General features: G+C 53.4%; 1 protein-coding gene across 4 annotated transcripts in view; it reads right to left on the bottom strand.

Annotated features, from left to right (window-relative positions):
* ERGIC1 (endoplasmic reticulum-golgi intermediate compartment 1) overlaps positions 1-11782 on the bottom strand; it is a 125380-nt gene that overhangs the window by 72644 nt on the left and 40954 nt on the right. Inside the window, exon 1 of one of the 4 annotated variants that reach the window (XM_019635948.1) lies at positions 525-580. The exons of the other annotated variants lie outside the window; for them this stretch is intronic. Within the exon in view, the coding sequence (XP_019491493.1) occupies positions 525-565 (41 nt within the window). The 5' untranslated portion in view covers positions 566-580. Of the gene's footprint in view, positions 1-524; positions 581-11782 lie in introns of those variants that run through there. 4 annotated transcript variants of the gene reach the window in all.

Genomic DNA, 11782 nt, shown 5'->3' with positions numbered 1-11782 from the left:
CCCCCGGCCACAGGCCCCACGGGCTACACACAGAACCTGGCCTGATGTGACAGTCCAAAGTGCTTCAGCAACAGCGAGGGACGTGCTCTCCCCGATGTCACCTAGAGGGCAGGGAAGCAAAACGCCAGCCGGCAGGAGCCGTGGGATCCTGGGCAAGTCCCTCACAACCCTGTTCTCTTTCTTTGGACAGTAGGGCACTCCCACCTGGTCCCACCACCCTGCGGGATTATCAGCTTGGATCTGCTGGGCACACGGCAGGGCCTAAAAAGACAGCCTTTTTCCTGGGTTCCTTGGGAGCGGCCTGGATTATAATCCTCACGGCCACATGACAGCTGGCAACGCAGCAGAGGCTTGCGCCCCACCCCAAGCTTCCAGGACACACAGTCCTGGCGCCTGTGACTTTTCTTCTGTATAAACACAGGATTCCGGTCTTGCTAAGTGCAAGTCCTCCGCTAGTGCGCGATTAAAGAAAGGCCAAGTGTGTGGGGTAGTGCAGACCACCGCGACCCTGCAGGGGCTCTTACCTGCCCCACGCCTTCCCTTCAGTCCAGAGCGAGCTCTGCATGGAGAGCCAGTGAGGGAAATGCAGGGTGTGTGTTCTAGAAACAGCCAAGAGGTAGCTGGTAGAGAGTTCCACCGAGGAAGACACCTCAGGGCAGCCCAGCCAGCCCCGCCACTTCTACTTGGGGCTGTACAGGCACCTCCGGAGGCCAGCGGACACCAAGGGTGCTGCAGTCGGGACTCTTCTAGCTGCTGCCACCTGAGGCAGCAGCAGGACCAGGAGCCGCTCACAAGTCCTCGGGCTGCGGGACCGAGGGGACAGTCCTCTGGTTCCCATCTTCTGTGCGTTAACTTTCCAGGCAACCACAGCACATGGCAAACTGGCTCGGCCTGGTGAGAGGGTGGACACCAAGTCCACATCCCACGTCCCCAACCTAGGGAGCCTCACGGTGTGATGCCGGCTGGGACACTGATGGGGACCTTCGGCAAAGACATGAGCACACCGTTCTACACACGTACACACTCTCACTCACGTTAAGTACACAGAGGCGCTTCTTTGAGAAACAGGGCTGGCCTTCCCCAAAGGTCCTCTTACTACGCTGCTACCGCTAGCATACTCAGGTAGACTCCAAAATGACAGCGGTAACACTGTCACCCACAGGGCAGGGTCCCAGGTGGGAGCCTGTCTTAAGGTTCACACAGAAATAGCTGTGCAAACTGAATAGCGGCCATAGCCACAGGTACTGGGCGCTCACCCCGGCAGGGTGCCGCCCTGAGCGATTTACCCACATTGTCTCAATGAAGCTCTACTGCCCCCCAGGAGGAAGGCGCCACCGCCATTCCTGCTGATGACATGGATAAGCTGCCAGCAAATCAGAGAGCCTGTGGGTAGCAGCTGCGATTCAGACCCAGGGAAACTGCTCGTTCACTATCTGACACGTCTATTTAGGGTGCCCAGCACTGTCCTAGGTCTGGGGGACTCAAGAGTGACGGAGGCGGGGCAAGGCACTCACAGGCTGGCGGGAGGCTCACAGACCAAGCTCTTGGCCCTGGTCTCTTGTCTCCCAAAGGTCACTGGCTCCTTCCAAAGGGAGACCGCCCTGCCTGGGTCCCTGGGGTCCACCGTTGGCTTGAGGCCCATAAGAAGACCCTGTGAGGGGGTGGTCTGGGCTAGATGACATGGGCCAGCAGATACCAGGTGCTGCAGGCTAATCTGCCGACAAAGGACACCTGTCGGGTGCCTGAAGCCCCTGAACCAACGCACCGCCCTGTCGAGGCCCTGGGCCTCTGACCCCAGTCCACACACCTCCCTGCCCACTTGTAGGGTCCCAGGGCTCTGCCCAGCCCAACTTCTGCCTGTAGCCTATTTCCATTCAGACTACCCTGTCCCCCAAAGCTGGCCTATTAAGAACTAGGGTGCGGGTCTCATAAATGAGGGTTTGAGGCAACAGGGAGTGGAGGGAGCTGGAGAACAAGTGCCCCGTCCTCAGGGGATGGATGTCCCTTAGCGACAGCTGTGGGCTGTCATGTGGTCGGGGGGCCAGGGAGCCCCATTTTTCTAGAGGCACTGAAAATCCAGATTTTCGTGCGAAATCTAATTGGAAAATGTTGGCATTTAATTAAAAAAATAATTTTTTAAAAATGTGAGGACCAAATAATCGCATCCGTGATTGGGCAGAGTTCTACCCTTAATGCTACCAGTTTACAATCTCTGCTTTAGAAGATCAAGTCTGTCAGGAAGTTTCATAAACGGGGGAAGGACAATAGAGGGTCCGTGACACTGAATCAGGACCTACTGTGCACCAGGAGCTGTGGGAGGCGCTCTCCTTAGCTCTGTGCAGCAACCCTGGGGGGGTCAGGGTTCATGTGCCCATTTGCAGACCTGAACGCTGGCTCAGAGAGGTGAAGTGAGCTGCCTACGCACACGCAGCGAGTGGGCGGAGGCGCCAGGCTCCAGAGCCCATCTGTCCCAGGTCTGCCTGGCAGCACAAAGCAGCAGCTCTAGGACAAGCGGAGCCTGGGGTGCCTGATGTGTCATGCTCTCGTGAGTGTGGGGCAGGCAGAGGTCCAAGTGGGGTGACGTGCCTCTGTGGCCCCACTTCGAGGGACCTGACCCAGCGGGGGGTGGGGTGGGACAGGGAGGAGGCAGGTGGGTGAACCTTCCCATGCCTCCTTTGACTCAAGGTTAACTCAGCTCTGACAAACCATCTGGCTTCGGTCATGACCCAGATTTGCCACTCAGCCAACTGAGGCGCGTTGGGGAAAGTCGGGCGGGTCCAAGAGCGGAACCAGCCCCTGCCACCTGCCTGGCTGGGTAAATTGGGGTAGGGCCCTCAGCTCTCAAGAGCCTCGGTTCCCCCAGCCCCAAAAGGAAGAGGTGGCTCTATCCACCTCCAGGCCCTCACCGCTCCCATATTTACTGATTCTCATCTGCCCAGAACCTTAACACATACCAACACTGCGGCAAATCGCTCCACCTTGGTTTTCTCGCCTGTAAATGGGGGCAGTGAAAGCTTCTGTTTCCTGGTTTTGCTGTGAGAACTGAATAAGATATATTTACAGTGTGTGGCACTGTGCCTGATACCCAGGGGATGCTCAGTAAGTGTTCACTTCTGTTATCACGACCACTCCCAGCTGTCTAGCACCTGAGGCTTTTCACTTCCTTCCTTCGAGAAACATGTGAGTGCAGAGTCGGGTCAGGTCTAGTTCTCTGCACCTGTGACAAAGAGGTCACACCCACAGCTGTGTCACTGGGAGGGATCTGAGGCCCTAACACTCATCAAGATGCAAAGGCCCCCTGCGGTGAACCAGCAAAAGTGTCAGATTCAAGGCCCCCTGCGGTGAACCAGCAAAAGTGTCAGATTCAAATTCACGGAGCTGCACTCCTGTGGCCCCTTTCCAGCTGCGTAACCCCTCTGAACCTCAGTTTCCTCAGAGAAAACAATGATCCCCAGGCCACACGCATCTTCTAAGGGCTTTCTAAACTCCTCAGTCCCATACAACGCTTGTGTGAGCACTGTTATTGAGGCAATCAAGGTTTGTGGTACTCAGTTCCAGAATTACATGTGAGTCATATGAGGAGCCCTTCCCCAGGGTTTCTTCAGCTTACCTGGTCCTAAGATTCACGGAGGACACTTTGAAAATGCAGATTCCCTGGTCCATTCCAAGCCGACTAGGCTGGACCAGAGAGGTGGGGGGTGGCGGAGCGCAGGGCCTAGGTGAGTAGGGAAACCTACCAGTTCTAGAGACAACAGTTGCTTGACTGAAACTGAAAAACAGGCAAACTTGGATTGCCAGGAATAGGTAAGCCAACAGAAAGCGTCGCTTTCTGGGGGGTGAGAAAGTCTTGAGTTTAAGGCTTGGCTCTGTTACACTGCCAGCTGTGTGACTCTGAGCCAGGCCCTCGACTTCTCTGAGCCTCTGTTTCCTCAAAATGGGCACAATCAGGCCTGACCCCCAGGCTGGGGTGAGGGTGGAATGTCAGGCGTCCTCTCTGCCAACGGCCCTTCCTCTGACTCTGGGGCTAATGTGCCACTGTACGTGAGTGCACCTGGTGGGAGGTGAGGGGTGCCTGGTAGCCTCCCGTTAGGACAGGCAGCCGGCCACCCTTTCCTCCTTTGGGCAGGGCCCAAGTAATGTCTGATTTCCCCACTCCTCGGGACACAGTCCACAGGGAAGTTTCCATTCCCACTGCGAGAGCAATCCATCCTTTCTGATGCACGCACACCCTTAGGAGAAAGCCAGGAACGATTTCCAAACACAGAGGTATGGCAACAAAGCACCCAATCCAGGTGGAGCTGGCCCCTTCTGCCAAGTCATGGCGGGGAGTCTCACCTCATTTGGGGTTCTGAGCTGTTTCGTGGGAGGTGTGAGGTGGGGGGAGCATGGGCCGCACATCCACAGGCTTAGGATCTGATTCTGCCTCGGCTGGCCCCTCCCTCCCTGCCTCTCTCCTTCCTTCGTTGAATAAATATTTTCTGGGCTCTGCACCAGGGTCCAGGGATGACCGAACAGATTTGGTCCCTGCTCTCAAGGGCTTAGAATCCATGGAGACAGACAGATGTCAAATGACGGCTACGCACACAAATCATTGCACTTGCGCGAAGGGGTGTGAAGGACATGCCTGGATGTGATAAGAACGTATAGCCAGGGAAGGGGCGGGGGGCGACCCAAATCAGACTCAAGAGCCGTCTGGGAAGATCTTTTTGGGGGAAGAGCGCTAGTTGGCCAAACTGACCCCGTTAGTGGCTCCTCTATAAGCCCTTTACCGCACCATCTCCTTTCCCTCCTCGGTACCCACCGCAAGGGGCAAGAGCCATTGTGCATTCATTTTGTCAGGGTCGCCTGTCTACCTTCCCCACTACCCTGGGAATGCCATGAGGGAGAAGACAATGGTGGTCTTGTTTATTCCCTGGAAGCCTCCCCAACAAATCTTTGAGTGAGAGAATGAATGGATGAATGAATGAATGAACAAACCCTGCTTCCCTGGACCTCAACTTCCTCGTCCCCACAATGGGAATGACAGTACTTTTCAGCCATGTTGTGGGCGTTCCTGGGCACATGCCTGTTTTCACTGGGCGGGGCTAGGTGCTGTTCTAACCTGGGGTGGGTGGGACATCGGGGCGGGGAAGCTGAGAGCAGGAGAGGAAGCCAGACTCCTCTGCCTGGGAACAAATCACTCATGGACTCCACCCGAGTCAAGAGCACAGAACAATGGCAAGCCAGACACATGGGGAGCACACTCCCTGCAACAGCATGCAGATAAACACTGCCCTCTGATGCTGTCACCAGACAAATCTTGTGTCACCTACGGGGCCAGCGAATGGGTGACAAGTTCCCAAGCATGCCCTGGGCCGCCTTCTGGTTTCCCGGCTCCTCAAAGCAGGCCGGCTTTCTTGTGTAAACAAAGCCACACGTCCCAGGCAGGTGATGGTAAGAGATGGGAGGGACGGCGTGAACATACGTGACCCTGTCCAATGTGGTCGCACGGATGACAGGAAGCCTTCCCAGACCAAAGACAGCAGCCGGGGACGGTGGAAAGGGCACGAAGTCCGCTGTGCGGCCGTGGGGAAGCGGGAGGGGGAGCCATGCCCTGCTCTGGGCCTCAGTTTCCCCACTGGTAAAGTGACACCACTAATTCTTCCCTCATAGTTCAAGGTACAAACTGTAAAGCGAAGAGTGCTCCAGGTGAAAGGGTGACTGTCGTCCACCTCTCCCTGCACCAAGCTTTGGATTTGTCTGTGCACAAATTGTATGTTCATTGTCCCCTAAGCCAGCATTTCCCAAAGCATGGTACCCATGTCACCAGTGGAACTTGAGGTGATTCCAGGGCAATACGGGACCTGGCGGTTACATGATAGTAGATGTCCCAGTGAGAAGGTCATTCCCTTCTCATTTGAGAATTCCACGATCAGCAAAGAGAACACCCAGGGCAGCGCTGACGGGTCTTTGGCCACTCATCTCTAGCGCTTGCTAATAGTCCCTTTTTTATCAGACCTACCAGCCTTGGCAGGCACCAGCTAGCCAAGACTGAACAACCCTGCAACTATTTGTATCTATTTATGGCAGGTGATACTGCGTTTCCATTTTCAAAGATGTTATAAAATTACCTTGTATAAATAAAGATGTCAACTGCAAAGAACTAAGTAAAGAAAAATGATCAAATAACACATGTTGTTTAGGAATATGCCCTCAAATTATGAAGATGGTACCCGAAGGCTGAAAATGGACTGGTTACCACGGCAGACAGTGACATGAGCATCAAAGCCCAGGCTTTTCTCCTTCTGAGCACATGGCTAGACTAGACCACATCTCCTGACCACTCCTGGAGCAGGGCGAGGCCAGGTCCCCAGTTCAAGGACAAAAGTGATGGTGCCACACCCAGACCCTCCGCCCAGCCCTCCACGTCCTCCTTTCTCTCCTCCCACTGGCAGGCCATGAACACAGCCACCAGGAGGACAGAGACACAGGATGGAGGGAACCTGGGTCTCTGGGTTCCAGCAACGGACAGCACACCCCAACCCACCTTAGGACTGTACATGAGAGAGGAATGAACTTCCGTTGCATTAAATCACTGAGATGTTCAGGTTTATAGACATTACCTGACTTATGTCAACATAAAGGAGTCCAATTTCCTGCCAACCCAGAAATCTTCTGTGACAGCCTGGACATCCTGGTGCTTCGTTCTGTAACGAATAATTTCTGAGCGCCCAACAGATGCCAGGCAAGGTCCTAAGGGCTTTGCTGAGATGACCTCAATTAATCCTCATGACAGTCCTAGGAGCCAGGCACTATTTATTATTAGGTTTGGTTTTCAATAAGGCAATGGAGGCCCTGAGGAGTGAAGCATCTTACCCAAAGTCACACAGTTAGAAAGCAGTGAAGCTGAGACTTGAACCCAGGACTGTCGGGACACGCTCAAAGCCCTCGCTTTGCCACAGGGCCACGCAGCCTCTGCTGAGCACATCACTCGGGGATTGCCATGCCCTGACTGTGTGCTAGTTCCCGGCTGGGGCCTGCAGAAGACAGTACAAGTGTGAGCCTCTTATGGCCTGGAAGCCTGCAAGTGACACAGAAAGAGAGCAAGGGAGGCGCATGGCACAGAGCCAGATGGAGACAGGGGGACCGCAGTCAGGGAGGGCTGCAGGAAAGCATGGTGCAGTGGGGGGGCAGCATCTCCACTCAGGAAGCACAGGGAGGGCTTCTTGGAGGAGGTGGTATTTGAGACTGTTGATGGGGGCTCCAGAGACTAGCCAGAAAAAGGGCAGGATGACCAGCCGCACCCACTCCCCACAGGAAGGACTGCACCCCTCTGCCCTGCTCCCCAGCAGGGGTTCGGTGGTAATCTCATACCCGCAGATGCGCACAGTACACAGGAAATGATCACCCGGCCCAGCCTCCTCTCCGGTGACCCAGAGGCCACCCAGGGCTTCCATGGCAACAAATATAAACACAACTAGGTTGATGGCAGCTGACATTGGGGTTGTCCATGGCGTGGCCCCAAAAATATCAAGCTGATAACGCTCCCCTGAGGCACGACAGTGTGGTTTAAGAAAGCCAGCTCTGGCATCACAGAGGAGCACTCGAGTTTCAGTTGCGTCACCTGCGGTGTGTGTGACTTTGGCCAAGTCCTGTCCCCTCTCTGTGCCCAGCATCTTCATCACGCAAATGGGAATAATGCCTGGGTCCTACCTCCTGTGAGGATGAACGGAGGGAACCCAAGAAAGGCCTTCAGCCTGACACGTGATAAATCACAACTATTGTAGGCACTGTCGTTGCAATCACAGCACAGCCCTGGGAAGTCACCTAAAAGAGACACTCTGGGGGCTGAAGGTGTTAAAGGAACTGGAACAAGGGAGTATCATTCCGACTGGGCTTTGGCCAGCCCTGGGACTGCCAAAAAAGAAAGTCAGGTCCAGTGGCAGAGCTGGCAGTGCCATCTGGAAAAGGGGCGCCCCGAAGCTGCCTCAACCCAAACCTGTGGGTCCCTCACTGCTCTGCCTCCAGCTCCGTGCTCACCAGAACACCTCCTAAGAGTCTGTGGGCTCTGCCCGAGTCCTGTCCACCCAGCCAGCCTGCACGTTGCCAGCCACAGGCCACTGACTCAAGCCACAGAACACACCGTACCTGCCCCTTCCTGATGGAGTGTTGTCTCCAGTGGGCCACAGCCTGCACCTGCCCAAATCGCCCCCCAGGCACCTGCCTGGGCCCCGGAGCATCGGGGTGGGTGACTGACCATTTTCTCTCTCCCCACAGATTCTGCCTTGATGTCTCGGGTCGCTGTGTGGACGCCACTCAGAGAGCCAAGTCTGGCCCCAGGTCTAACCACCACCCCATCCCCTCCCCGCACTGTCCTCACGTGAGTGCATCACTGGCCCTGAAGACCCAAGGGGCCCTGGTTTTACCATGTCCACCCATCAAATGATCCTCTGCTGAGGTCTCCCAGGGCTCGGTGAGAAGCACGGGGACATGCTGCCAGGCAAAGCCAGGAGGAGGCAAACATGCTCCCCGCTTTATAAGCACATCGGTCTGGCATTCCACATGAGCCCACCTCATCCTCACAAAAACTTGCAAAGAAAGCATGAGCACCCCAATTTGCAGGTGAGGAAAACCAAGACTCATAGAGACAGTGTCTTGTGCCGGGTTCCACGGCTAGAAAACATGAGAAAGGGATTCGAATCCAGAGAGATCTGCAGAATGGGCATGATGTGAGGGTCTGTTCTGAGGTGGCCTGACCATGCTCTCTGGGGAGCCCACTGTGGGCAGCCCTTGGAGAGAGGGATTCTCAGTGCAGAATATTCTGCAGGGGTGGCCAGGGTCCACTTTCCTCTGAAGCTTTGAAGACACTTTCTCCATACCATGAACATACTCTCAGACCCGGCAAAATATCACCACAGCCCAAATATCACCAGAGTCCCACAAAATCCTCAAGGGACGTTTTGGTGAAATTCCATATGTCAGTGGCTGGTGATAGGGAGAGAAGACCTAGCGGGGAATCATTAAAATTAACAACGGCAAGGAATCAGCGAGGCAAGGTATCACTGTGGTGAAGAACCCTGGCTCCAGGATTACCAAGTTCAAATCCCAGTCCTGCACTCTCCCAGCTGTGTGTCTGGGCCAGTCACTTCCCAGCTCTGAGCCTTGGCTTCCTGTTTTAAAAGTGAATTAATAAAGGAAACAACAGAGTGAAAAGGGAGAAAATATTTGCAATCCGTATCTGAAAAGAGGTTACTATGCAAAATAATAAGAAGTTCCTTCAAATCCAACTCTCCCCAGGCAAACAAACAAAAATAACAACGACGAAACCAAACACCAGTCAAAAACTGGGCAAAGGAATTGAATATGCATTTCTTCAAAGAACACATACAGATGGCCAACAAGTACATGAAAAGGTGCTCCACAGCATTCGTCATCAGGGAAATGCAAATCAAAGACACCATGAGGTGCCACCTCACACCTGTTAGGACAGCCGTTATCAAAAGGACAAGAGATAACATAAATGTTGGCAGAGATGTGGAGAAAAGGGAACCCTTGTGCACTGCTGGTGGGAATGGAAATCGGTGCAGTTACGATGGAAAACAGTATGGAGGTTCCTCAAAAATCAAAAATGGAACTGTCCTATGACCCGGCAATCCCATGACTGGGTATTTATCCAAAAGAATTGAAATTGGAATCTTGAAGGAACAGATGCACCCCCATGTTCACTGCATTATTCACAGTGAGCTGGAAATCACCTAAATGCCCATGTATGGGTGAATGGATAAAGAAAATGTGATGTACACGTGCAATAGTACATTATTCAGCCTTAAAAAAAAAAGAAGGAAATCCTGCCCTACGCGACACCATGGATGAACCTGGAGCACATTATACTGAGTGAAATAAGCCAGTAATAAAGGACAAATACTACATGACATCACTTACGTGACGTACCTAAAATAGTCAGACTCACAGCAAGCAGAAGGGTGGGTGTCAAGGGCTGGGGGAAACGGGAAGCTGCTATTCAATCGCCTCAAAGTTTCAGTTACACAGGATGAGTCAGTTCTGGACAACACTGCCCAGAGCGAGCGGCACCTTGCTGTGCACTGACCGATCTGTTAAGAGGGTAGATCTCCTCTTAGTGTTCTTACCGCGGTTTTTAAAAAATTGAATTAACAGTGTGATTATAAAGTGAAAGCATCTGTTTCTTGGGGTGATGGAACTTTCTGTATCTAGATAGTGGCTACATGATACAACGTCTTAAATTTCATAGAAAAGCACACCCCCCCCCCGAAAGGTCAATGTCACTGTATGTTAATTTAAAAAATAAAGAAAATAAATCCCTAATCATCGTATCTATCTTGTGGGGCCAGGGTGACTTTTAAGTCCAATGACATGCCCAGCACAGTGCAACATACATCATAAGTTGAGGAACCAGCAGGCATTACTTAAAAGATGAGATAAGTTAAAACCGTTGGGGCAGGGGCTGCCACAACACCAGTCCCCAGTGTTTCAGGGACTCAAGTTTAACATCAGCCAGACCTCTCATCTCCACTAGGGTTTCCACCTTTTGGCTAAACAGAACATTTAGTCCATTTCAAACAGATCTTGCTTCCTGTCCAGCCGTGCTGCCCGACAGGTTCTGGGAGGAAGGCTGGAAAGGAGGATTACAGTGGCAGGTGTGTGCAAATCCCCAGGGCCCCCCAATGCACCCTCGGTGTGACCCAGCATCTCTGAGGAGCTATTTCCCTGGACTTAAAACAGGGAATGATGCCCACTCAGAGGGTCCGATTTGTAAAGCCCTCTGCACATCCCCCAGCTCTCAGCAGTACAGAGAAGCAACCCTGGGTTCTCCCTGCCTCTCCCAAGCGTCACGATTTTTAAAAACAAATACATAGTAGTAGTGTTGGAGGTTTTGCCCTGACCTGTACTTTTCCTGCGTATACAACCAATGTAATTAAGTCAACAGACCTAAGTGTTAAAGTTGACAACAGAGAATTAGGCTAATCACCACTTCTTCTGCAGGATCCCTTAGGGCTGGGTTTCCCCACTACACAGAAATGGTACCCGGCGCTCTACGAATAACAGGGTGGCTTAGACAGTAAGTTTGGCAAAAGCTGGGCTGAACCAAGTGACTCTGGCTCCTTTCATGCAGGACTTCTCAGAGCCTTCAGTAAGTTAGCACGTGCTGTGAATCTCCAAGCAGGCGACACTGTATGGAGGAGTACAGACCGGGAGACGCTGAATCAAGTCAGGCATGCAAGCAGGGCTTCGGCCTCACAGTGCATCCAAATCATTTGGGGGTCTTGTTAACCTAGATTCAGATTCAGGGTGGGCACCGAGATTCTGCATTTCGAACAGGCTCTGGACGATGTTGCAGCTACTGGTCTGGGGAGCACACTTTGAAGAGCAGGGATATCAGTGGAAAGATAGGACCCCCTTACTGACCACTTCACTGGTGAGAACAGTCCCAGCATAGGGAGCTGGCTTGCCAAAGATCACGCAGGGGTGACAGGTGAGGCCAGGCTTGGCTGCCAGCCTTCCCTCCAAGGACCCACTCCCCCGCCCGGCTACCCCAGGGCTCTTGGCCTGCTGGTCATCGCTGCTCCCGATCTACAGCCATCTTCTCAGTCTTGGTTGAGCACTGGAATCACGTGGGGAGCTTTAAAAAAACCTGACGCCTGGGGTCCCCGCCCTCAGATCCTGACCACTGGGTCTGGTATGCAGCCCGAGTCTGGAGATTTTTAAAGTTCCCCCAGTGATTCTAACGTACAGCCAGAATGGAGGTTCAGTGATGCGGGTAAGC

This window comes from Hipposideros armiger, unplaced genomic scaffold, assembly GCF_001890085.2.
Source record: "Hipposideros armiger isolate ML-2016 unplaced genomic scaffold, ASM189008v1 scaffold_25, whole genome shotgun sequence".
NCBI classification, from domain to species: Eukaryota; Metazoa; Chordata; class Mammalia; order Chiroptera; family Hipposideridae; genus Hipposideros; species Hipposideros armiger.
Note: the sequence above shows the minus strand (reverse complement) of the source record. Positions and strands in the feature narration are given on the sequence as shown.